The 13,882-nt window shown below is 38.5% G+C and overlaps 1 protein-coding gene across 1 annotated transcript; it reads right to left on the bottom strand.

Annotated features, from left to right (window-relative positions):
- Positions 1-280: 280 nt before the first annotated feature.
- Positions 281-12,792, bottom strand: LOC104073232 (kremen protein 1; the record flags this gene model as incomplete). The annotated part of the gene is made up of 4 exons (XM_009572932.1): positions 281-434; positions 894-1,015; positions 8,522-8,613; positions 12,630-12,792. Coding segments are annotated over 4 exons (531 nt in total), but the record flags the coding sequence as incomplete, so codon positions are not given.
- Between the last annotated feature and the right edge of the window lie 1,090 nt (positions 12,793-13,882).

The raw sequence follows: 13,882 nt of genomic DNA on the forward strand, positions 1-13,882 counted from the left end.
TGTGATAGCTGAGTTAGTACCATTTGCGGGGAAGTAAGAGACAATCTCTGGAGCATGAGTCAGTTGCCTGAGCAGGGATCATTTCTTGGAAGAGCTATTTCACATTACTAATGGATGTGAATTTTATGCAGAAATGGAAAGCAGCTTTATTTTATACTGAATTTAGGTGTTTTGCTGTTTTGCATGCAACAGTTCTCATTGCATTTAAACCCTTTTCCCTAATTTGCTGAACATTTGAGACCTCTCCTTTGGGAAAAACTGAGCCTGTTTCAATACTTACTGTCAAAAAGAATGACTCTGCCATCCCCACCGCAAGGCTGAGTATGGTCTCCAAAGCAAACACTGTTGCATTCCGTACTGGCTGCCTCCCCATATCTCCAGTAGTCAGGATTATTTCCACAGAAACAAGCATAACCTGATTCCATGCCTGCAAACTTTGACAACAAAGATGCATAAGGAAAGGAGGACGATATTTAAAGGAATGACAGCAGGAGGTTGTATGAGCAAGAAAGCTGGCAACAGAATGTGTGTGTTTTGGAGAAGTATGATTAGTCAGAGGTCCCACCACAAACTGTTTTTGTTTGAGCTGTCAGGATGCTACTTAAGACTAGGGACAAAGATGGAATGGAGGGCAATTAGGGCACCCTATCACTCATAACTGCAGTAAGCAAGCATACTTTCTTCTGGCATCCTGGCATTATTAATTGGTCGTTTGCCCAGATTGCTCTGGATGCAGAGAGTGGGCTAGGTCCCCTAGAGTGGGGATGAGACCTTAGACCTCCTAAAGGTTTAAAAAAAAAGGCGGGGGGTGAGGAAATATGATAGAGAGCTCTAGACATAGTGCCATCTTTTGTCTCTGAAAACATTTTGTGAATGTACGTCAAAGAAATCACCTTAAATTGTTGACTTCGGCAGGAACTGATGCATGTTTGGATAGTAAGTTTATTGGAGGTCTCGCTGGTGCCAGTCAAAGGTGGCTCTCCGTGGTCCTTGTAACACCCTAGATTCCCCGGCACTGGCAAGAATAACAGACAACAGTCATTCTAAAGGTGTGCCTGGAAACACCCAAGACACAGACCGCTTTATGCACTACCTGGTAACTAAGCAGTTCTCTATATGTTCTTGTCTTGATTTCGCAGTATGGGAAATTAACTACTCTATGCTAGATCCTTGTCATATTTTCCAAATATGCCCACGGATAAATGACAGGTGATGAAATAGCATCATATTTTCTTAGCAATATACCTGCAATACTCTGTAGTTGGTTTCTGTAAGCTGCAATAATATAGACAAGATAAATACCTTGTTCGTTTCTCCTGATAGAGACAATTAAAAAAAAAAGGCATTAAGTGGGTTCAGAGGTTTTCTAAGGGTTTTTGACTATGACATGTGTATTCTAACAATGTAAATTAAACAATGTGATTTCTGTCTGATCTTCAAAACAATGAAGTTCTGGAAGTTTTCTAAACAGGATATTTGAGGAGGGGAACCTAAACTATTTTAGGATGGAGTTTGGCAAGTTTTATGGGAGGGACTATATACTTATACAGGGGAATTCCCTAATATTTAAAACTCAAATTCTGATATGAATTCAAAGCATCATATTTTATGGTATGTACAAAGAGATTCAAAGTGAGCAATACTACTTTTTTAAAGAAACATCTATTTATACTGCATTGATACAACATTTCAAGGCTCCTTGGTCACTATGGGAGGTCAGAAAGAGTTTTTCCCCTTCGGTGCATAATTTGTCCTCTGTTGTTGGTTTGGTTTGGTTTTGCACTTTTCATCAAAGCACTGGAATTTAGCTGTGACTACTAGAGAGAGGATGTGGGGTACAATATATTGCTGTGCTAATGGCATAAAATTATGCCTTGCCTACTTGTCATATCTGGTCACACACTTGGAATTAAATCTGTTACCAGCTCTGTGATCAGATAATTTTTATCCCTGTGCCAGATTGACAAGGATTATTTTTTGTCCACCTAACCTCCACAGCTCTGTATAACATGTGATGTGATCAGAGAACTGTATGAGAGTTTTACTTATTCGGTCATTTGTTATTTCAGTACCCAGTAGACTCTGAACTCTCTCTTGCTAACATCTTGTGGAACAGCACTGTTTCAGGTTTTTGACTTACCAATAGTTTTTTGGGGCAGGGAAATGCTGGGTTTCGGGTTTTGCAGCTCTGATGCCTGATAGCATGTGGATTAGCTGGTTTGGCACTCCTTTTGAACTAGCCATCTCTTGTACACGTGGCCCTTTTCTCTATCAGATAACCTGTGTGTTAGTAAATGGCTTCTATACTATTGTACTTTCACATAAATACAATAGGAATGCAATGATTATTTTTGTACTGAGCAATTTTGTACAGTAGTCCTGAAAGTACATCTTCATTGGATTCTGGAAGGCACGTATCTGGGATTTCTTATATATGTCCATGTGCAGCAGCCAATGAAATAATGCCTTGAATTCAGAACTTCTATTTGTCTAACAAAGATGGTCTTATCCCTATTCTTTTGGAATATTATATACTGAGCTTGTAAACTGATGTCAGCTTACCGTTAAAATCAGAATCATCCTGACATCTGGAACAGGTCTGTCTGAGAACTTGCTCCCAGACTTAGGCTATGTTGCCTAAGGCAGCTTCCTTATTTTGAGGAAAAGGGTTAGCATATCTATTAGTGACCAGCAAATATACTGGCATGTATATGATTATACTCTTAAGGAGGATGATTATAGTATTATAACGAAGAATTAATGAAGTTGGGAAGAAAATTCAAGTACGTATATTTTTTGAATAATTGAATAAATGAATGTTGCTTCAAATATTGTTCATAAAATAATTTTGTTTTCTAAGAGTGATACAATTTCAATTATAAATGCTTGCATGGAGTTATGGCTTTGATATGCCCTGCAGCAACATGCGTGCAAGTACTGAGACTTCAAGTTACAGCCTGATTTAACATACCTTTGGAAATCCCCATTTGCAGCCCCACCCCAGCTTAGTACAGCTGGGCAGATAACTCTCTGAGAGCTCAGTTTTCTGTGCAGTGCATGATTTCACTGCCCTGAAAAAGCTTCCTAGTTAACCAACCTAGCTCATTTTCCTAGGAGACCTGGGATTTCCTAAAAACACATACTAGATTTTTTTTTTTTTAAAGTAGATTTATTGGTGAGACCCTTCAACCTTGTCTCCGGCGGATTAGTACTACAATATGTTCCATGCTAAGAAACCAGACTGAGTAATTTGAAAACTTCTTACATTTCATAACTAAATCAAGTGTACCATTTGGGTACATCATAAAGCTAATTAGTCTCTTTGGTGTCCCAGCTGTATTTTAACTTTCTCGTATCTAGCAAACAAAATTAGTGCCATGTGATTGGGAATAAGAAGGAGAAGCATCAGTCTAGCCCAATAGTGAACAGTAATTTCCATGCCAGTGCCCAGCTCTTCAAATTACTTTGATATCAAATCAATAGACTACATGAGCTCAAGGATATATGCTCAGCTAAAAGCACTTTAGTAGTCCCACATCAAATACACGATTACATGCTCTTCTGAACTGGGACAACACACAAAAAAAATTTCTCCTGTACATGCATATATGATTTTTGATATGCCAGTTCTTCCTATGGCTACTGATGGGCTGGTCCTAAACCTGAGACACCACTGAGTTGCTACTGGGTAATCAGAGTACATAGTATAAGCATAATAGTAGAGGGGAGATCATTTCTAATCTGAGTTGGAGAAGATCTAATTGGCAAACACTGCTTTCATATCAGATCCACAGTGATGTGCACTTGCAGCCCAGAAAGCCAACTGTATCCGGGGCTGCATCAAAAGAAGCATGACCAGCAGGTCAAGGGAGGTGATTCTTCCCCTCCGCCCTGCTCTCATGAGACCCCACCTGGAGTACTGCATTCGGCTCCGGGGCCCCCAACATAAAAAGGACATGGACCTGTCGGAGCAAGTCCAGAGGAGGGCCACGAGGACGATCAGAGGGCTTCTCCTATGAAGACAGGCTGAGTTGGAGTTGTCCAGCCTGGAGAAGAGAAAGCTCTGGGGAGACCTTATAGCGGCCTTCCAGTACCTGAAGGGGGCCTACAGGAAAGACGGGGACGGACTTTTTACAAGGGCATGTAGTTATACAACAAGAGGTAATGGCTTGAAAATGAAAGAGGGCAGATTTAGATTAGATATAAGGAAGAAATTCTTCATTATGAGGGTGGTGAGGCACTGGAACAGGTTGCCCAGAGAAGTTGTGCATGCCCCCTCCCTAGAAGTGTTCAAGGCCAGGATGGGGCTTTGAGCAACCTGGTCTAATGGAAGGTGTCCCTGCCCATGGCAGGGGGGTTGGAACTAAATGATCTTTAAGGTCCCTTCCAACCCAAACCATTCTATGATTCTATGATCACAGATTACTGCTTTTTCAACAATATTTTATATATTAGAATAATATGCTCCTTATTCATACTATATTAAACTGACTCAGGATGTATGCATAGGGAGCCACGCAACATAAATCTAAAACAAGACAGTGTACATTTATGTACATGGAGCAGCTCTGCAGAAAAGGCCCTGGAGGTCCTGATAGACAGGGAGCTGAACATGAGCCAGGAGTGTGCCGGGCAGCAAAGGCGGCCAGCAGGCCTGTATTAAGATGAGCAGCGCCAGAGATCAAGGGAGGTGATTGTTCCTCTACTGAGCACTTGTTAGGACCACATCAAGACTACTATGTCCAGTTGTGGGCCCACCAATGCAAGAAAGACATTAATTGTCTGAAGCAAGATCAGCAGAGAGCCAAGATGTTCAGAAGGCTGGAGCACTTGCCCTGTGAGAAGAGGCTGGGGTACTGGGGCTTGTTCAGCCTGCAGAAGAGAAGGTTTTGGGGCATACCCCCTAGTTGCTTTGCAATATCTACATGGAGGTTGACACAGCGATGGAGCCAGGGTCTTCACAGCGATGCATTTTGGTCAAGAGGTAAGGAGCTTAAAGTTGAAACATGAGAAGTTCAGACTGGATATAAGGAAAATCTTTCACCATGCTGGCACAGGAACAAGGGCCCAGAGAGGGAGTGCACTCTGCGTCCCTGGAGGTTGTCATGGCCTGACTGGATAAACTTGGTCTAATCTGACAAACGGAATAACTTGGTCTGACCTCAGAGCTGGGCCTGCTTTGAGCAGCAGGTTGAACTAGATGATAGCCTGAGGTCCCTTCCAACCTAGGGCATCCAACAACCCTATGTGTATGTATAAAACTATATATATATATATGTACATTTATATATAAAGCAATGAAGAATCAAAAGTATTTCTAGATAGGTAGTGACTGTTTAGTTACTCTGACCTGTAAAAATTTCTATAATCTTTTGCCGTAATTTGCTCTTAATGCTTAGCCTACTGAAGAAGCTTGGCAAAAATAAGGTAGTCAACGTTCTGCGATTACTGTTCATGCTGATCAGTGATGTCTTACTGTTACATTGTCTTCACCCGTTTGTATCTATTTGTTCTCTTGTGCTTAAAAGGTCACCTCTTCTGTGCAAGCATGCTATTTTTCTTTCAAGCAGCATCTGACGTAATGAGGTCCTGGCAAACACCAGAGCTTCTGCATATTACATGTTAAGGCACATGTATTAAAACATGGAATTAATCCTTTTGAGCTCAAAACCACGTTCCAGCTATGCTCATCTAGCTGTCTGTCAAGAGCCTCTTAGCTTTTTGCAATGGTAGTATGCACCAGTATACTGTCTCAAATTGTGTGAGCTATTCTCTCTGTTCTTGTGTTAAAATGTATACAGGTCAATCTTACAGAATGATGAATACAGCTCTGTATAACTTACCTGGCTCTGCCATTTAACACTTCATCAATATTTCAGTCATAAATAAATTTATTACATGACATACACGCACACAGGAAATATGATTCCAGTAATGAAATCTGTTTATGGTTAGAGATTCATGGGGGCCATAAACATGGAGATGCAACTAAGTGGGACAGCAAGCCTTTCTTTCCTTTACCTTTTGGGAGCATAAGTTGTTATTTCCTTTGAATTTCAACCTAACCTCGTTAACAAAGAGACCGAAAAAGTCAGGGATAGCTGCAACATTGCAAACAAACCATCTAAAGCATTCAGTTCTGAATTCTCCATGTGAAATGCACATGTTCTTTCAGGACTCAGTGCTGCCTTCTTGCCTTTTATTTTGTTTATGTCCATTCCAGTCTGCTTAGCAGACAAGCCATTAAGAAGAGGAGAGGAAGAAAAGGAAAGACTAAGCTCCTACTGGAGCAATTAGCACTGTCGTCTGTGATTATGCCCATCCATCCTCATCAAACATTGCTAAATTCTGTATAGCATGTTTACACATGCAGAATGCCAGAACTCGCTTCTGAATGAAACATTTAGTGTTACGTATAAATATTAGTGAACGAGACACATGATATAATCATGTGAAATCATCATAATGAAGAATTCTTAGCTGTAGATTCTTAATTATTGTTACAATGAATCATTGCATGCAAATCTCTCTAAGCAATCAAGACGCTTCATGTTGTTGGCATTGTAGTGGTATTATGTGGGTATAGTTTATAGGTAAATTATGCTCCAGATACTTGTCTCTTCTAGTAGTAAATATAATTATGGAAAAGAAGCTTATGTAAGACAATTTTTTTACTTCTCTAAAAATTTCAAATAGGATTTCTTTACACAATTGCTTTCTTCCTCCGTCACAAAACTCAGTTTTGTATTATGCACTTCACAAGTCTGTTTTGATGGTCCTATGATTTAGCATCATGCTTACTGAAAACAGAAAATCTGGTAAAGAATAAAAGTTTTTTTTTTTACTTACACAGCTTCATAAACCATGAGGTTTGTATTAAGACTTGGATGGGCTTGCAATGTACAGTTTGTTCTAAATTGCTGCAATTCCTTTTTCTAGTATCCAGTTTCAGTGCAATGCTTGAAGCAGCTGCTACTGGTCAAAAGGACATTTTGTAAATGTAAGTCTGGATTATCTGTGCAAGTAAGTGTCCAAGTTTAAATCCTCTGCTCCCCACCACAGAGAAAATGAGCGAGGCTGGTTTTAAAAGGATCCTTTGTGTAGAACAAATGGAGTGGAGAGAATTTGCCTTTCAGCTTTTTTACTGGTGCCATATCCAGAGAATTTGTTAACATCTGTGGTCTTTAAAGAAAATGCAAATTCTTTCATTTTAGACCAAGATAAATTTCTTAATTAGGAGGGTCATGTTTCCTAAATAGGACCTGGTGTATTAGAAAAATAAGAGTAAGATGTCCTCTGAACAATGAGTATCGGAGTGTTGAATGATTTTGTCTTATTTAAATTAGACTCCTTAATATGTAGGTAAAAGTCACCCGACTTAAGGTCACACTTATGTATTTGTTGGCCTAGCTTGAAGATGTGAATCAGTCGCTCACATTCATGAAAAAAGAAAACTGTGGACAAAGTAAAAAAACACTTTAGATCCATTTTTCTTTGTTTGGTTTTGTTTTCTTAACTTCAAATAAGAAACGTACTTCTTCCAACTGAAAGTATGCCTACGTAAGGACTACTGCTCTGATGCTTAACAGTATACACCTAAGTTATCCCTTAGAAATAGAGAGTATTTGCACAGAAGTAGTTAGGAAAGCAAGTAAAGGCATCAATGATTAGACTTAATAAAATGTGTAGTTATGGTTGCTTGTTAACATGCAAAACTGGAATCTCTTTTTAATATTTAGGCATATTTTAAAGAATGTGATTCTTAGGAGTTTATCCTGGAGCATTCAGGAATGAAAATTTTGGAACATACTGACACAAATCATGACAAAACCTCCACATTTTGGACAAGGTAAATAATATAATATATTAAAAATATTAAATACTGCAAAGAAGCTTCAGGTGTAAATTATCTGTTAAAAAAAAATCAAAAAAAAGTCCAGTTTGTAGTTTCACAGCAATGCTAAGTATATGCACCTGCAAGGAACAGAATTCTAGCCCCATATACCTAACAAATAGCCACCTTTTCCCTATGTCCTCTCATACTGTCTGTATTTCTTCCAAGCAATTCTGCGTATGATGTGTTATACACATTAAACTAATGCCATCCATTTTGCAAGCTAATTGCAAATGATGGACACATATGCACCCTGTAAAAAATCAATTAATAATTTCCTATTCTTTTTTGTCCCCTAGATTTTAATAAATGAATGACATATTTCTATGGATTCAAAAAACTAGCAGTACTTCATAAGTTTTGAGTGATTCTCTGTCTGGTATTATTTGTAAATAATACAATCCAGTAATTCTGAGATAAGATGAAAAGGATAGCAATGGACAAACGATTCAGTAAGCTTGTCATTAACTCTAGAGACCCATTTAAAATATTGCTTAGTCTGCAAATGAAAATAAGCTGATTGGCCTTATCCTAGTTTCTGTTTGAAAATCATTACCCACTGTTGTATAACTGCCAATCTCTGTTCAACAGAGATGCAGGCCTAAAAACATTGAATGGTGCTCTTACTTCGGCAGGATGGAATCTCACAGTATTTCCAATATATTCCATCCTCATGCTCTGCAATGTAGCACCATGGGCTGACATCTCCATCAGGGTTCCTGAAAGACAAAAATAGAGAAAGTGAGTGAAAAGTCATCAAGTATTTTCAAAAATCACATAAAAATAAACCTTATTAAGCTTCAGTGTCATCACTATTTTTGCTCTAATACCTATTGAATATTTAACCCATTGGACTTACATACCAAGAAAATGCAAAAGTTCAGATAACTTTGGTTATTACAGTACACAGCAAGCATAAAATTTAGTAATGTCTAAAACATAACTTCTTTTAAGTCTAAAAGGTGCAGAGCTATTTCTGGACAGTACTGAGAGAGAGGAAGATTTTCAGTCCCACATCCTGCACACAGGTTCCTTAGACTCATAAACTTGATTTTTGCCTTCGTACAAAATAGTCCAGACTCCAACCTTCTGTATGTATGATGACAAAAACATTTATCCGATTAAGTCTTCCAGGAAGGACCGAGATCTTTTCTTCCCCTTCAGTAAAGCCGAATAAATCTATTCCAGTGATCTGATATATTGATGGATAATTCCTTATGTGTCCATGATTATTCTTTGCTGTTGTGTAGCATCATTTACAAATGCATACCTAATTAGTCATTAGGTTATTTAAAGTTTTTTCTATGTACACTTTGAAAAACTATTCACATTGAAAAGATCAATTTAAGAGAATAAACTGTTATTTTGGACAGTCAGGTTGAAATATGACCTTTTCTTGTAACTAGGGCCAACTGCAATCTTTTTATCATGTACTTTGGCATGAATTCTATTAATGAGACCCCCCTACACTGAAGTGTCAGTTCAGCTGCATATTGTCATTTGGGCATATTAACAATTCTTTGTGGGAGATCCAATCTGAGAACTGCTGGGGATATTTTTTGGTCTAATAACAGAATGCTGAAGACAATTGGTGAGTTGAGTTCAATTTAGCTGACTAAAATGCTGCTAGTTAGGCTTTCAAACAGACTAGTAAAAGTAGTGGACAAGGAAAGCCTAAGACTAGTCTGCTAGGAATTTAGGTGTAATGGCAGAGCTTCCAGTGGCTAAAGAAAGTAGAAGATTAAAATCAAGCTTGTACTTGAAGTAACACAATTTTCCTTGTTTTCACAGTTACAGGAAATCTTGGGTTTACACCTGCATGACAGAAATCAGATGACTGTAATAGAATCATGGTAACGGCACTCCACATATGAATGCCTTAAAATGCAAGGAAATTGCAGAGAAACATGATGAATGTCTTTAGAAATCTTTGCCTTGAACCTCAAAAGTGCATACAGTTAGAAAATAATTGAGTGTCTTTCAAAATCTCCAAAAACTTCAGTCTGCATAATTTTTTTATGGCTGAAATGAGGTTTAGTGGAACATTATAAGGCATTTCCGTCTTAACAGGGTGTCTTGCAGTAAACAAAGTATTCCACGTAAGGACCACCCATGGAGAGATAACATGCTTCTGATTAATGCTTTAAGTGTAAAATTAGATTATTCAAATGTTGTCCCTAAACTTAAGCCTCAAAGCAATGTATTATGCCTTAAAAAAAGCCTTGTGAGATATGTGTTGCGTCAAAGAAGGGAAGATCAACTTATCCATTGTCACCAAGCAAATGAATGGCAGAGAAAGAGGTAAAACAGCAGTATCTTCACTCACAAGGCCTCAACAAGATTTGCATGCTAAAAATATGCTCTGACACTCTTAAAACAGTGACTTTCCAAGCTATTTTTCAATAGAATGTGAAGTTAAAAAGCATCCATTAGTTAGGATCATCATTCCATACACCTGTGAGAATACTCCTGGGCCAAGTGATATAGTATAAGGAAGGAAATGGCTAACCTTCTAGCCAAACTCCATTTCAAGAAGGATAATCTAACACCTAGCAGATTGAGGTTAAAAAGCTGTATTTGGTAATCAAGTCATTTCTCAGGCTTACATACCAGATTACAGGCTTTTTGCTCCTTGTAACACCAAATTCTCATTTGCTAAGCAAAGTGAGACTCTAGTAAGGATTACTTGAATACCTGGATAAACATTCAGTTTGTTATGCACATTTTTGCATAGCTTGTACACATTTTGCTTTGTACTAACCTAAGTATTAGCCAGAGATGATGGCCAAAAGTAAGACCCTGTAGATACAGTCTATCTAGGATATTGCCACACAGCAACAATCAAAATTACGTTCTTGATTCTGCTATTTATATCAGAGATAATTCAGTGGCCACTAGCCTTTTTATACCTCTGTATTAGCAGGCATACTGAGAGACACAGCTCTCTACATGTCATGAGAATTGTTATGCATTTGGTGTTGCTGGGCTGAGGGAGGATGTGAAGTTGGTGTGAAATGTTTTTGATGGGAAGACAATCCTTCCAGTGCTCACATACTGATCTGATACTAGACAGCTTGATGGGTTTATTTGGTTTCCAGGCCATTTTCTAAAGAGAATGCCCAACTTCTATGGAGTTTCTCTTGAAGGTGGTGTATTTTTCTTTGCTCCTGTAAAATGCTGAACTGATTCAAAAGAGAGTCAATTCAGAACCTGGCAATACAGCTTTCTCCTTCTATGGCTGAAAACAGAGTCCAGTGGTGCAACACATTGAACAGTGTTATTTTGAAGCCCTGCTACAGCCACTGGAAAAGATCCTCAGTAAGTCTTTTTCTTCCTGTCCTTCACCAATGTTCTTCAATGAGAAATATCCTCCTGAGTCATCAAATACTCTGGAAATGCCACTGACTCCTTTCATCAATGTGCTCATCTGTCTGCTGCATGTCACAACACTCCTTTTCTGTGCTTTCTTACTTACTCTGCATTATCTGGCTGTCTCTGTCATATTTTCTTGAATGTCTATGTCTGATTAAATATGGAAAATTTCTTGCATCAAGAACCAGGACCCTATGTTCATGACATAGCAATTATGCTGAACTCTTGCATATTAATTTTGCCTCACTTATCCTGATTTATATTGCTTACAGTGAAGTGATTTCAACATGAAGGTGGCAAGTGTATAGGCTCTACCCTAGAAAGCCTATAACCTGCTAACTAAAGGCATCTTCCAGGAGAACTGAGGTGTGGTTTGAACCTTCTCACAAACGAGACATTAGAGCTTTCTTACCATGCCGCAGGTAACTCAATTCTTAATCTCTTGGTTTAAACATCTCTGCCCCCATTACCCAGTGAGTAAGAGACACCACTCAACTTTCTATGCATCCTAGATGAGCTGATGACAATCACTGTTTAAGGAACGTATCTATCGGGTTATTCCCCACCTATTTCCATAGCAAGAATAGATGGACATAAAAACTTAGCTGGTCAGTTCTGCAAAGGCAGAAGTGCATGTAACTTCCTGATGCACAACATCAGGAAGTTAAATGTTGTAGGCTGAAAAGAGCCTGCAGAGCCTAAACATCTCTGAACTTAAGTTCTTATTTGGCTCCTGAATTCTGAAGTTCTTATTTAAGTTTCGTTCTGAGTTCTCTCCATAGTTATGGAGGACTTCTCTAGAAGGCAAGGAAATGAAAGTGGATCTGCCATGGTTTGAGCTGGTATTGTAACCACTTACAGTTGAGCTTCTGAATTCAAATAACAACTCTAAGTCACTGAACAGCTTATGCTCACTGAGAATTTTTAGTGACCATGTAACTTTCATTAGCACAAAACTCGGAAACGTGTATAACAGAACCAGGCTTGTGGGTGAGGATAAAAACCATAATGTTCCAGAGACTCCTACAAACATTCACTAGTGCTTCTGTACTTCTGACTTGGATCAATTTTTTTACTACCTCCACCTACCACCATTTAAGTAATCTCTAGTCTTTCTCTGTCATGCCAAATTATAGATTGGATATATGATATGGACTTTGGGCGAGAGCTGGGTTGAAAAAGTTATCCTACTAATGGTGCTTGTAGATCCAGGGTACTGATTACAGGATAAACCAAAACCTGTTAGATAGCCATGGTTCTGACATTCTTCACTGTATGACAGGAAGTTTCCTAATTTTGTGTCAACTGTTTAAAGTAACACTGGGTATATATGCAATGTTAGTAGCAATGAGATATTTCTTACCTGCAGTAGTTATGCTCTCCAAGCCCTCCCTCCCCATTGGGATATTTCAAAGTATTATAAGGATGCTCAAAGGTCTCATTCCAAAAAAGACAAGGTTTCCCTGCATATTGGGAGGTCTGGTTCTGAGTGCCACGATAGTCAGCCCCATTTGCTGTATAACATTCTGGGAAGAAATGGAAATGGAAAAAGAGAAATGTATGTAGGTTTAGTGTTCGTTTGTTCTTTCCTCGCCCTCCACCCCATCCCCAAGAGACCATGTTTCCTTTCACTGACATGTTTCCTGCGTTGTTTGGGCAACTAAAGATGCTGTCTGGGATTTAAGTTTTCTCTGAGTCAAACATCTATTGAAGAGATTATGATTTCATTACTTTACCAAACAATGTGTACGACAGTTAGGTCTGAAGAGTGGTTAATACAATTAACATGCATTTTCTGAATAAACATACTACTTCTTTTACTGTTTTCTTGTGTTTTACTCATTAGGATGAATCTGTAACTTGTTAATCTTCCAAAAATGAAATTAGATTATGTTATCAGTCTGCCACTTATCAGCATAATACCCAAAATCTCATGCCAGTTTAACTAAAGTTGTGAATATGTGTACTTTATAAAGTGAAAGATTTTTAGGCATGGATCTTGCAAACATTTACATCCTCATTTAGAAAAATTATTAGGCATTTTTTCTCTGGCCTGAATTGCCTTAGAAAGGGACCTCCTTCGGTAGAGTATAATCATGATACTGCGATTTGCTACTAAAGCATTTATGCTTTCAGATTAAAACTTACAGGTCAATATTCTTCTGCCTCACTCATATTTTCTCCCATTTATGTTTGTTTTCCTAGCTACCTAATAATCAGCAAGTTAGAAATCAAAGCAGAGAATGATTTCTCTAGTCATTAAATACACTATCCCCTTCTCAGCTGAACTACAAATCTCATGCTGCCTGGCTTTGCTGTGTCTTATTAGAATCATAGAATCGTTTAGGCTGGAAAAGACCTTTAAGATCATCAAGTCCAACCGTTAACCTAGCACTGTCAAGTCCACCACTGAAGCATATCTGTCCTGGTTTCGGCTGGGATAGAGTTAAATTTCTTGCTAGTGCTGTGTTTTGGATTTAGTATGAGAAGAATGTTGATAACACAGTGATGTTTTCAGTTGTTGCTAAGTACCCTGCTAGTCAAGGACATTCAGCTTAAAAACAAAACAAAACAACACAAAACAAAACAAACAAGCATTGGGAGGGAGCATAGCCA

The sequence above is a fragment of the Fulmarus glacialis genome, unplaced genomic scaffold (assembly GCF_000690835.1).
Source record: "Fulmarus glacialis isolate BGI_N327 unplaced genomic scaffold, ASM69083v1 scaffold13882, whole genome shotgun sequence".
Taxonomy (NCBI): Eukaryota; Metazoa; Chordata; class Aves; order Procellariiformes; family Procellariidae; genus Fulmarus; species Fulmarus glacialis.